The 13,490-nt window shown below is 47.9% G+C and overlaps 1 protein-coding gene and 1 non-coding gene across 2 annotated transcripts; one reads left to right on the plus strand and one right to left on the minus strand.

Moving 5' to 3' along the window:
* Window positions 1-4,715: 4,715 nt before the first annotated feature.
* LOC146203009 (uncharacterized) lies at window positions 4,716-5,702 on the plus strand. Its single transcript, XM_084585290.1, has one exon. The coding sequence runs from the start codon at window positions 4,860-4,862 to the stop codon at window positions 5,562-5,564; it is 705 nt and encodes a 234-aa protein (XP_084441416.1). The 5' UTR covers window positions 4,716-4,859; the 3' UTR covers window positions 5,565-5,702.
* Window positions 5,703-7,021: 1,319 nt separating this feature from the next.
* Window positions 7,022-7,094, minus strand: TRNAP-CGG (transfer RNA proline (anticodon CGG)). The gene has a single exon. It is a non-coding gene; the product is annotated as a tRNA-Pro (tRNA).
* Between the last annotated feature and the right edge of the window lie 6,396 nt (window positions 7,095-13,490).

The raw sequence follows: 13,490 nt of genomic DNA on the forward strand, positions 1-13,490 counted from the left end.
GCGCAGAAAGAACTTGAATCTTGAATTACGAACACATATCTCTAATTATCGACAACACGAATCTGCTGAGGGTACCCCAATACAAGTATCTTGGTGTCCTGTTCGCGTCAGATATGCACTGGAAAGAACAAATTAATAACATTTGCTCCAAATTAGCTTATGTTTGTCATGTTTTACTAAGAGCCAGGGACTGCTTTGGTCTTCCAATTTTACGCATCCTGTATTTCGCTTTTGTGCACAGTCAGTTGTCCTATTGTCTGGAAACATGGGGTGGTACATATAAAACATAATTAGATCCTGTTTCTCGCCTTCAAAAACGAGCTATTCGTATGATAACTTATTCAAATAGTACATACCCCAGTAGGCCACTTTTTCAGCAGCTTCGCATCTTACCGCTATCAATGGCATATAAACTGAATATAGCTGAAATAGTAAGCATTGCAATAAAATCTAACAACCCCCTGCCCCTTAGTTTATTTAAATTACCAATGAAACAAACAAGAGCTGCAACTAACAACATATATTTAATTTGCCACCTTGTTATAATATGTACGGCCGGAGACTCCTAGAATATAGTGGAGCCCATGTGTGGAATGAAGTCCCCAAATGAAGTTAAGGAAAAAAAAAACTTTTCGGCATCTTTAAAACACTATCTAATTTTCACGGAACTGTCGGAATAAATTGAGTGTGTGTGTTAATTTTGAAGTTTTTCTGTACAAGGACTGCAGTAACATTGTACTTGTTTTTCACTTGGAACCATTACTAGCCGTAAAGGCTATATGTGCAACCAACTGTTCGTGTACAGTTTTTTAGAACAAATAAAGAAAATAAAGGTGAAAAAAAAAAAAAGCCTTGTTGAAAGTCGGCGCTCGTGCCAAGTCAGGCTTGTGCCGTGTTTCCTTCCTCGGTATCGGCCGGTATCGCGGCCGATACGCGGCCGGTATCGAAACTGCAGTGCGTCCACCCTGCCGGGGTGGCGCAGGTTAAGGCGCTCGACTACTATAATTCCCAAGGATGCGGGATCGAATCTCGGCCTGGGGGGCAACTTTCGATGGAGGAGAAAAACAAGGCACCCGTGTGCTGTGCGATGTCAGTGCACGTTAAAGAACCCCAGGTGGTCGAAATTTTTGGAGTTCTCCACTACGGCGTCTCTCATAGCCTGAGCCGCTTTGGGACGTCAAATCCCACAAACCAAACCGAAACTACGTCTCCGGGTTAGGTAGTCGAGTGCCATAGCCACTGAGCTACCTCGGAGGGCTGCTCAGCAGGTGACAGCGAAAGAGTTTCTTCAAGGGACAGAGAAAAAAACAAAAACGGAAGCGCTGACGTTCTTTACTCTGCTCTTAATATTTACGTCAAGATGATCAAAAAAGATCGTTACCAATATCATCACACTCTGTACCTCTGAGATGCCCACTTATTCGTTATGCAGTAGAAATGGCTCATCGCTTGGCACAAATGGCAAGCTTGATGAAATATTGCTCGATTTCAGCTAAGCTTTCGACAGAATTTCACACGAGGATCTAATACTAAAGCATAGGCGTATCAATCTTCCGGAAATTTCGATTACATGAATTCAACCAATCGCTGCCAATTTGTAGCAGTTAACGAGCAAAAATCAAGTTGTCTTCCGGTCGGATCCGGGCCCCTCAATGGAGTGTAATATTACCACTGTTCTTATACTCTATATCAACGATATTACCACTGGTAACATATGGTAACTGTGGTAACAGCAAGGTAACATGAATACCCAGGTGGTTTGTGGATGATTGTGAGCGTTTCCAAAAAAATCGCTTGTTCAAATGATCAGAAGGATCCTAACTGCTTACCGGCTAACAACATATCGTTCTTCGATTTTCTTGCAAAAATAGCTTCAAACGCAATTGCATAAAATTAGGTTCGTCAGCACTGCAAGAAGAGACTTGCTATACGTAAGTGTACTTACGCGTCACATTTGCAAATGCTTTATCGTGGAATTTACATGTAGGTAAAATCTGCCCTTCCGATTTCCGTAAGGTATATTTTAATAGATACTTGATTCCCTACCGTATGATTATTCTTTGGCAATGTTTAACAAAATAAAAGCATAAAGACCCCGCCAGGGTGGTGCAGTGGTTACGGCGCTCGACTAGTGATCCCAAGGATGCGGGATCGAATCCCGGCCTCGGCGGCCGCTTTTCGTTCGAGGCGAAAAGTAAGGCGCCCGTGTGCTGTGCGATATCAGTGCACGTTAAAGAACCCCAGGTGGTCAAAATTTCCGGAGCCCTCCACTACGGCGTCTCTCATAGCCTGAGTCGCTTTGGGACGTTAAACCCCACAAACCAAACCAAACCAACAAAAGCATAAAGATGCATGCGTTTTGTGGAAGCTGCTTACTAACTTTCAATAGTAACAGCCTCGACAAGGTACAGAGGAAAGCTGAAACTTTTCTTGGCGATATGACTGACACACCCTCAGAACTAATGAAGGGTTGATGGCATTCAATGTTTCAAAGAAGGAAGGAAGGAAAACTTCGGTTTCCTATAGTCCTTTTGTAGTGAAAGCTACACTGCGCTACAGTTTTCAAGCCGTCGGCGTGGCACCGTGTGTCGTTGCCTAGCAGCTGTCACGTGGTATCGTCCGTATAGACCGAGAGCTGGGCCACTCACAGCTTTGACTGTATCATTAGGTTCAAGCCATGCTTAAACCCCCATAATTTTAATTTCTCTGGAATCAACAATTAACCCCTTGCTCTATCTGTCGTCTTGAACGACGAGGCATACTCGCCATCGTCATCCTGATTACAGTGACGCCGTATTCGTCGTGAACGGAATTATTGAACATTTCTTTCTATTGCCGATCGCAATGATTCTCTATTGCCTTTCGTCAGACTTGGTGTTCGGTAACTTTACTTTCGTTGTAAGTTATTTTTTTATGGTTTAGCACTGGGCAAGCTTTGCAGCACTGCATAAATAAATATGAAAACAAATAAACGAGAGGTGAACCCTTTAAGCTCAATTCAGCTCGTATACTGCGCGGCATGCTAGCACGTTCTCCGCTCATGCTTCTTCAGGAAGATACGCGAAAGTGACGCCCATGTATAGCTTAATTACTTGTTTTGTGACGCTACTGCACAAAATCTAATATTCCTGCACCCCAATTCTTGGCCGATCCCCTTGTGTGGATATGTGCCATCAAATTAGAGGACAACAACTGCCGCATATGTGTTTTGTTCCTGATTTTTCGCAGCAGCTCCTTCATTTTATCGATGCTACTGCTTCGCCCACCTGTTGCTATTTTACACGGTAGCGCGCACAACTTGTTAGATGGGAAAGTCGTCGCCGCATCCTTGTTCAAAAAGAAGGTGGCAAAGACGTGTCAGAAAAATCATGTGGTGCCGGCATGCAGCGCCACCGTAACTTCATCGAGACCAGATGCGTCGGTTCCAAGACAGATGGCGCGTCTATATTCTGAGTTTGAGCGCGGATTTGGCAATGCGAACTGCGCGTGCACGTCAATTTCTTAATGCGAAAGCACTCCACTGGGCCACAGGCCGCTATTACGGCATACCCTTAATGTGGAGTTTCAGTGTCGCCCTAAATATTTTTTTCTTTTTTAAGCAGGCCTGCATAACAAGGATAAACTACTTTCCTGCATATCTACCGAGTCATACGTATGGTGTACACTTCGCGTGGCTGCGTCTCAATGCGAACTTACAAATACATGGGTTCTTTTTACTGTTATCAAGGTTAATTATCCTTGCATTGTTACGCGGGTGAGCTGCACAGCATGACGCAGAAGTGAGCAGAAATGTGGCGTGCAAGCCTATAAAAACAAAGGATTAGAAGCATGCGCCGGTTGTTGGGTCACAAAGCGGTTATTTGTTGGAGCCCAATGATCTTCACTGCACCGGTGAGCTGCTCTTTATCATCATCAAGTAAAGGAAGACAGCAAATGCTACCGAGGACAGATAGTTAAGTGTTCTTTCTTAAAGCCGAGTTAGTGCACGGTAGAGATTGGATCATACGAATAGCGAGCATATACCACGGGGATCCATTAGTTCAACTTTCGTTCACAGGACGCACAAACCCCCAGAAACTGTAATCGGCGCAGAATATGAAAGCGCGTGATCAAGGCATAAGTGATTACATCAGTGGTCGTGACCAGTTCACGCTACAGCGCGCATCATGACGTTTACTAAAAGCAATAATAAAGCCTCGATAAGGTGTTATCCAAGAGATTAAATCACCGAGGAGTTCTAATATATTTGCTACTGCAAGGGCCCGTGTCGCGTCATATACATGCCAGTCGCCACCAGAGCGGAACACGCCGAGTCCGTGGTAGCAACGTTACAATTGTGCAAAGTGTGAAAGGTAAGCTTTTCTGCACGTTGCGTTCGCGCCTGAGCAATCATTGGGAAGGTTGCAGAAGCTCTTCTCGCCTGACTATGCTTGCGGCTGACAATATTCCCAGAGGACAATGTCGAAGTTGCAGCTACTGCCGACAGGGGCTTGCGTCGTTGCTCACTGCTTAATTTCGACCATTTCTCAGCGCAGAGAAGGCGTCGCTCCTCAAAGCGACATGAGGAACTCAAGTGAGGAAGATAGCGACTCCGAAGGCCACAACGGTAGCCATCCTGTGGAGGCGCGCAAGGATGACGACGCCGACACCGGTGCCCGTCAACTCATACCGGAGCCTGCTGACGACCAGCCTGGATCAACTGCGTTACAAGCGACTCCGAAGGCCACAACGGTAGCCATCCTGTGGAGGCGCGCAAGGATGACGACGCCGACACCGGTGCCCGTCAACTCATACCGGAGCCTGCTGACGACCAGCCTGGATCAACTGCGTTACAAGCGCCTTCGAGCGAAGACAGTTCGATGCCAGGACCGTCCATGGCACGCAGTCGCGGCAGCTCGAGTTCCGAGCTGTGCACACTGTCGAACACGTCCGGCAGCGCCATCGCCTTAGCTCCTGAGCGCCCTCAAACCGCGCCACCGTTTCCTTTGGATCACATGGAAAGGCCAGTTACCGGCGCGTTCTCAGACAGCCAGATCAACCTCGCCGCGCATCGCCTCGGCGTTATCAAGACCTCGCACAGCCTCGCTGCTTCCCAGGGCGTGGTGCTCGACAAGGCAGCTGCGGTCCGAGCGGCAGCGGCCATACAAAAGTCAGACCTCGAGAACAGCGCCGGCGACTATGGCGGGGAAAACACAGAAATGTCCCCGTCTGGCGGACCACTCGGGCCCAGCGTGGGTTACGACCAGTGGGTTGTCTTAGGAGACGAACCTAGCAGCCGTGAAGACACGTCTCTCAGCAGTACCGTTTCGTTCAACTCCAGCAACGTCCCTGCAGTACGCAGGCCCTGGCTACCTTGGCACTGCTTGCGCCGCATTCTCAATCATCCACGAGGGTGTTTCTACGGCGCGAGATGCCTGATGTTCTGGTTCTGGGTAGTGACGATGAGCTTCGGTCTCCTGTATTTTCTGGCAAGGGTGGTGGTTCAGTATTTGTTACCACCTTCCAAACCGACCAATCCAACTCCGGACGACGACTTTGACCACGACTACCACCCGTCGTCTTGACTGAGTTACTGAGTCCTCTAAAAAGTAGCTTGCTAATGGAAATCTCGGCTGAAGACACTACTTTTAATGCATTCATGCGTTCTCTTCAACGCGCATTTCTGCATCGCACTGACGCCGGCTTCTATTAAACTGCCAATGCACTTTTAATCTGTTTCTTCCTTTTGTCCTCCATTTGCGACACGTGAACACAATTACATGACCGCGCTTGTCCGCTTAGGATATATAGGGCATTAAAATTTAGTAACCATTACTGGACAACTATTGTTTGCCGAAAGGACCGACGTAATAAGCCCCAAATTCCCTGACACCTCGGCGCTATATTGAACCAAGGCTTAAAAAATAAAATATGATGTAGGCCAGGGAAACCAGTTGCATGCAACTGCCAGCAGTATTGCCCACCACAGGAAACTGCTTTGGAATTACTTAATTAGCTAAATATGTTAATTTTTGTAATTTATTAAGCATTTACTTTGTTCCATAAATGTGAAACGGATAGTTGCAGAGCACCCTTAGAAACCCCCATTTGATTAACTGAAATAAAAAAAAAATCACACGAGTATCTTTTATTCAAGGTGCAAAAGAAAGCCCACGAAACTTCAAATAAAATAACGTGACTAGCGCATTAGAGCACCACGGTGGTGGTGCTCTCAGTCGATGCGAACGAAATCAGCTGCGGCCGTAACTCGACGGTCCGACCGCAGCGGCAGGCTGACATGTTGGCGATGGTTGAGCGAGCTCGCCCCACACGCTGCTACTTGCAAAGAGTCGTGCGCTGGCTGGCTGACGCGGGCGAAGAAACCATCGCAGGCATATCGGCCTGCCGCTGCAACGGGGCCGAAGAGAGATGATCGCAAGAGGTTTCGTTCACTGAAATCACGACTGAGAGCAACACAATCGTTGAACGCGAATGCGCACGTGGTTTTATTTGTATTTCGCGGGCTTTTTTTTTTTATAGCCTGGAAAAAAAAAACATTACACGGGAGATTTTATTGCAATTAATAGAATAGAGGTTTCTGAAGATCCTTTCACACTTAATTCTTATTAACATCTATGGTCTGAAATCAATGTTTAGCAAATAAGAACAAGTTACAGAATTAAGTAATTGCAAAAAAAGAAATTTCCAATAGTGCGCAAGGCGGCTGGCAGTTGTACGCAACTAGTTTCCATGGCCTATCTCAAAAATTTGACAGTGGCTTAGCTCGGCTATGCCAGGATATACGTCACCTTAGCTAAGGTTAGGCTGGTTATTCTTGCCTTTCCCAACACGTTTAGCTTGCTTATGTTCGTTCTTCGCACGCTCAACCGCCAATTGCCGGGTAACTACTTCGGGATCCGATGAGTTAAGCTTCTCTACTCTTCTACGCCCCTGGGCAGCAATTTCGCTCACCTTCTCCATATATATATATATATATATATATATATATATATATATATATATATATATATATAAAACAACGTGCCGATGGTGGGAACCGAACCCACGGCCTCCGAATACCGCGTCCGGTGCTCTTCCAACTGAGCTACATCGGCCGCTGTCCCCCCTGCATATTATATTATCAAGCGGCTCCAGCGCAGCGGCAGACTTGGCTACTACACAATGGAGGCGCACGTGCTCGGCACGCGCCAGCGCCAGTGCGTCTGCCGCGGCCAAAAGCCCGTTCACACTCGCGACTCGCGCAGGTCGTGCGACCGTCTTCGTCGAAAAGCGACTGTTGCAGATAGTCGCATCGGTCGAAAGACGACAGTCGCGGGCCGTTCGGGCACTGCTCGATTTTCCAGCCCGACTACTAGTCGTAAACCGGTAACCAACTAGCGGCTCAGCTGAAGTGAACGGTTAGCTTTACTCTATGTGGTGAACAGTCAAAATTGACAAGATTTGGAAAGCGACCGTAGGTCGCATTCGCAAGTGTGAACATCGGTCGCGCTGCGCGGCTCTCTGGTCGCATGCGAAAGCCGGTCGCACGCCCTTCGCGAGTGGAATGCGCAGACAGGCGAGGCGCGTGCGCGGCGGTGGTGGAGCAGCGTGTGACGTCACTACTCCTCACGCTTGCGCAGCACGGCTCTCCAGGAGCCACGCGAAACTGCTAAACCTCGATCAGTGTAACTAACGCTACAATATATTATTTTTTAACCCTAGGTTCAAGTTAGCTGGGACACCCGGTACATAAAGAAGTGATTACTCATTGACATCTACGCAGCCATACGGCTACAGGCTACAGAAAAATAATATACAGCCACGGCCGCTCGATGGAAGCGCACTTCCATCGAGCGGCCGTGATACAGCTTTCTCAGAAACTTTGCAGGTAAAGGTGGGTTCAGACGGGAGGAACGGAGCGCGGACGGTCCGCGCGCATCAGCGCTACCCGCGGCCCACGTGACGCCGACGTCACTGCTCTGAGCGACGGCGAGAGAGCGGCGTGGCCGTCCGGGGCCCCGGATCGCGGAGCCGATTGAATATGCCAAGCGCCTTTTTCAGCGAATCAGCGGGACACGCATTGCACTGCATTTTATGTTCATCCAATGGTTGAATCGAGGCAAGAAATCTCACCGAGAAGCCATTAATAGGTAAACTTTATTTTTTATAACGTAAGTAAAACAAAAGACCGAATCATGCGCAAGTTAAACACGAATTTAATCTTGGAACTCCACGTCCACACCCTTGATCGAACGTAATCGCCCATGAAATCTATACTGAAACGATCTAGCAATAAAAACAACAGTATTCACCTTCGTGCCGCAACACAAGTAGCTGAATTCGCGCAGAAGCAAGGGTAACAGCCGTGATAACTTCTAAAGATAAAGTGCCGCAAACTTCCTATATATATATATATATATATATATATATATATATATATATATATATATATATATATATATTTGAAACTGAGATGTCTGGGGGCGCATTTATGCGCTGGTTTCGAACTGAGCAAGAATACTACTGCGCGGTTTTGGCGTGTACTGCCCCAGCCTTATTAGCCGTTCACTCAGAACAGCATTTTAATATTATATTACTGAATGTGCATGTACACCTACGGAACCGTTAGGCAGTTTTCAGTAGCACCTCATCGAGACTGACTGTATCCGCGGAAGGCGCGTGTCGTGTTTGTTGCTGTTCTGCGTTGATCCTTCCTCCGCACACAGAAGGCGGTTTCCCGCACCGACATGGACTACCAAGGCCAGAAAGGGAGCGACTCCTGCGGGCGAAAAGCTGATCAGCAGCCGCAGGCAAACAACGATGAGCGCCAACACCTTCGCCGCCGACCTCAGCGCGGAGGTTTGTATGCAGTGCTGCCCGCTAGGCAATTAGACGATGACGGTATTGAGGCCTTATCGAGTGGAACATCGTCTTCAAGTGACCCTGAGGATCCTGTTGCAGGGAACCAGTCTGGATCGGAGCCATTGGTAGCAGACGAAGTTTGGGACAGTTTGCGAGTGTCATGCGATGTACTCCGTTCCGGTAGCGTTGAGATGCAGGTTGAGGTCAAAGGTGAAAATGTAAACGACGTTCCATTACAGCGCCCTGAGACCGCGCCACCGATGCCAGAGGCCGAGCTTCCGGCAGCGGAACGAGCGGCACCAGCGCTGGATGGATCGCACGATGCGAACGGAGGTGACAACGGGGAGTGTTCTGGTGCGCCAGGGCACAGCCAACCATGCAAGGCAAGTACATGCGGTACCATGTGTAAGTTGAATGCGCGTAGCTCGTTGGAATTCAGAAGAGCCAGGCTGGCGCACCGCAATGAGAGCCACCGCTTCCACCCTTGCCGCTCTCGTTGGTCTCCAGAAAGGAGCCGTGGGTGGCGCCTAAGCGACCTTATTCCATCGGTCGAATTTTGGAACCTAGACTTCTGGTGCTTTGTGTTGATGCTTTACTATTGTGTGCTTTGTTTTTTGTTCATAGCATTGAGAGCTGCGGGGCGATTCGGCTTTTCCTATATCCGCGAGAGCCTCTGCGCTCATTCTGAGCCTACCACGTGTCCTCCGGACGAAGACTCTGACCATGAAGGCCACTCGCCAGGAAAAGCTTACCCCCAGGACATGGACGGCGGATCGCGTGATGGCACAAATGAGTATGACTGAACACGATGAATGCTTAGCTATTTTATGCATGCGGTACGTTATTGATGGGACATATTTCGTAGAGAGCTGCAGTGCGATTCAGCTTTAGATATATCCGCGAGAGCCTCAGCGCTCATTCTGAGCCCACCACCTGTCCTCAGGACGGCGACTCTGACCATGAAGACCACTATACAGGAAAACCTTCTCCCCAACCTTCCCCCTTACCTCCAAGGGGCAGGATATGAATAGCGAGCGCGACCTCACTTGACGTCTAAACTATTTGAGGCATAACATATGTCCGTAAAAGGTAGCCGCCACAATTAGAAAATCTGGGTTACATTTAAGCTCCGCGTTTAAGCATAAGACATAGAAGCATCATGATGCCTCTCTTCTGGAGTTCCCTTTGCGGATCCTCGTTCACGTACATGCTAATCACTAATGTTTAAGGCGAAAGCCTTATTTGACTATGTATGCGACTTCGCGTAAGATGCAAATGGACGCTGGTGTCATCGATGTCTATGACACAGCTCGTTGAAATCTCGCGCGTAGTTGCGGGCGCGTCGAAACAGAAGCCCAGATGCAGATGTCAGCATATGTACTGATAAGGATGTTTGTTGGCAGTTCACTCACCAGGCCAATTAGCGCAACGTTAAATAAAGTTGGGATGGGGACTCATCCCCGTGGGACTCCACGACTGTCCTGACAGCGGGTAGTATCTCCATCAGGCGTAGTCATGTAAACAAAGCGGCCATTGAGATAGCTTACAATCCAAAAGTACAGCCGGCCGCCAACATCCACGTCATCTAGTCCATCAAGAATAGCATCATGGAGGACGTTGTCGTAAGCCCCCTTTATATCTAAAAAGACAGCAGCTACTAGTAGACAGTGGCACTTTTCGTGTTCTACTGTCGCCACAAGGTCCCCTGGCGCTGTCGATGCGTCCTCGGCGAAATCCAGTAATCATATTCGGATAAAGATCATTATTCTCTAGAAACAACTCAAGTCTTGCCAGCACCATTCGCTCCATAACTTTTGCAACACAGCTTGCTAGGGAAACTGGCCGGTATGAGGTAAGTTCGAGAGGGGGCTTTCCAGGCTTCAAAAGAGCAACCAGGCCGCTAATCTTCCAGTGTTCAGGAACAATACTAGAAGCCCATATATCATTGAAACATTTAGGTAGTGCAGTCCTTCCATCCTTGCCTAGGTTTGATAATGTTGAATAAGTAATCATGTCAGGACCAGGTGCAGGTGAATACCGACAAGAAGCGAGAGCGGCGTCTAATTCAACTACTAAAAAGGGGCAAGTCGTATTGATCATTCGGCGAAGGCGGAGCAAAAACCTCTGAAATTGGTGACTGTGCCTGGCTTGTGCCCACAACCATTTTGCAAAAATCTTCAGCTACGTCAACCTTATTGCGGCGTTGATAAAGGGCCAGGGCAAGAAAAGGGTGCCTCTCTTGCGGAGGTGTGCGCAAGCTTCTCGCAAAATGCCAGGTACGCAACAGTGGCTTACGGGGATCCAGTGATGAGCAGAACTGCCTCAAACGATGTCGTCCTAGCCTCTCCAGGTGACACGTCTCGCGGACAGCACAGCAACTCTCAACATTTCTAAAGTGCAGATTCTACAGTGCTCTCGGATTTTTTTTTTTTTTTTATCGATACTCATTGCACATTTCTGACTCTTATCGGCGTGATGTCACATTTCTTGAACGTCGACATTAGTAGTATGGTTATTTCGGCGTCTGATTAATTTTACTTTTACATTTTTGGATCCAATTAATTAACCAGTAATACTATTGACAATTTTTTCTGCAGGATCCTTACATCATGTTTGATTCTAACTTTTCTGAGAACGAATAAACTGCGACGGACACGTTCTGTACACAGGACCCCGCCGGCATAGCCAAGTAATGCTTTCGCATTAAGAAAAGAGCGCAAGGTCTCTCGGTACACGCAAACGGATAAGGCAATACGCAAGCGGCTTCCATCAGCAACAAAGGAAGATTACGACGGTTTGCGGTAATATCGGTGCATGCCCTAAAGCCCAAGTGACAAGTAATTGGGGGCAAGGACGCGAGGCCAGCCATTCGGGTAGGATATTCGGAGTTTTTATAATACTGTGGAGCAACGATTTTTCAGTCCAGCGGCGCTGAGACCAAATAGAACAGAAATCTGGAAAGGGAACGAACGTGCGCCGTGATAATGCTGAGGACAAAACATTCTCTACTTGGCTGTTCTGCTTCGTCCGTAGCGGTCCCCCCAAATCAAGTTTCATGCCCGCATTTTGAGCGCGTTTTTTTTTTCTTCTATCTGCTGTGTGTTTGTGAATTAGAGCAAAAGTGTAACGTTCCAGGCACGACGGCAGACACCCTAGCACTTGTGGGACGCGTCGTTAGACTTTTAATTAATAAGTAATTAGTGCCCTACTACAAACATACTGCACCTTCGTGGATTCAAATTAAATACTAGGCTACCAATGTTCCAACTTCGCGCTCTTTCTCAGTTTGCTCTCCTTCTGCTATCCAATCTGATAGTCTTCCTGGTCAGCTTAGCCGGTGGAGTCAATGACTCGGATAGGAGGTAGTCCTGGATTTGAACCCTTCGCCCGGAGGAATTTTTCTTCAACTGCAAGCTTCCTGGTCAACCCTCATAGCTATGCATTGCAGCCGTACGGTTGCGCTTTTCTGTACAAGCTACTAAGTAATCAATTATTTGTAATTAAAGAATAAATTACTGCGCCCATACTGAGATTCCTCTACAACCCGCTTTCGTAAGTAACAATTGTAAACGGTTTCTTGGGCATGCTATTTAGCGTAAACTTGTGCACTTCACGGTATTAGCAACATTGTATACAGCAGATTTCCGGAGCCCTCTGCTACGGCGCGTCTCTCATAATAGCCTGAGTGGCTCTGGGACGTCATAAACCAAACCTAATCAGATTGAAAAAAAATTAGGCAGCCTGGATTGGTTTGTGGGGTTTAACATCGCAAGGCGACTCATGTTATGAGAGACGCTGTAGCAGAGGGTTCAGGAAATTTCGACTACCTAGGGTTCTTTAACGTGCACTGACATCGCACAGCACACGGACGCCTCGCTTTCCGCTTCCCCAAAAAACGGCTGCCGTGGCCGGGATTCGATCCGCATCCTTGGGCACAGTAATCGAGCGCCCTAACCACTGTGCCCCACCACGGCGCGGGGCAGAATTGAAGCCTAATTAGTTTATTTGTCCACATAACCTATCAATACCAATCAACATCATTTCTGCCATGCGATGCTTGCTACTAGACAGACTTCTTTTCTACCGAGCGAGCTCTGTATACGCTACGGCGTAAAATAATAAAGCTGGATCCAGCGTTCGACGGGCTGTAGCGGTAAACGCACGCGGGTGCGGCATCTTTAGCTGTAGTTAAAATCTTGTGAAAGGCGACTGCGTAAAAGGTCCGGTCGACAGAAAATCCAGCGATGACGTAGTGAGCGAAAAAAAAAAAGTGCAGCCAGCGTCGCAAGGTGTTGAAATGCAAGAGCGTAAACTGTTCAGTGATGAAGCCGCTCGGTATACTGAACCGGAGTATACGGGTTCGATCGCGACCGCGGCAGTCCCGTTTCGACAGAGGCGAAAGGCAAAGGCGTCCGTGTGCTGTGCGATGTAAGTGAACGTTAAAGATCCCCTTGTGGTCGAAATCAATGCGGACCTCTCCACTATGGCACCTCTTTCTCCATTCTTCGACTCCCACCTCTCTTCTTTCCTTTACGGCCCGGCTCGGAGAAGTTCGAAAGATACGTGCGCCTTTCCGTTCCTCTAAACCAATTTAAGAATTTATCGCCACAGTCCCCGGAAGTTATATAACCCTTACGGTTTCAGTGACG

The sequence above is a fragment of the Amblyomma maculatum genome, chromosome 1 (assembly GCF_055883805.1).
Source record: "Amblyomma maculatum isolate TAMU_Amacu chromosome 1, ASM5588380v1, whole genome shotgun sequence".
Taxonomy (NCBI): domain Eukaryota; kingdom Metazoa; phylum Arthropoda; class Arachnida; order Ixodida; family Ixodidae; genus Amblyomma; species Amblyomma maculatum.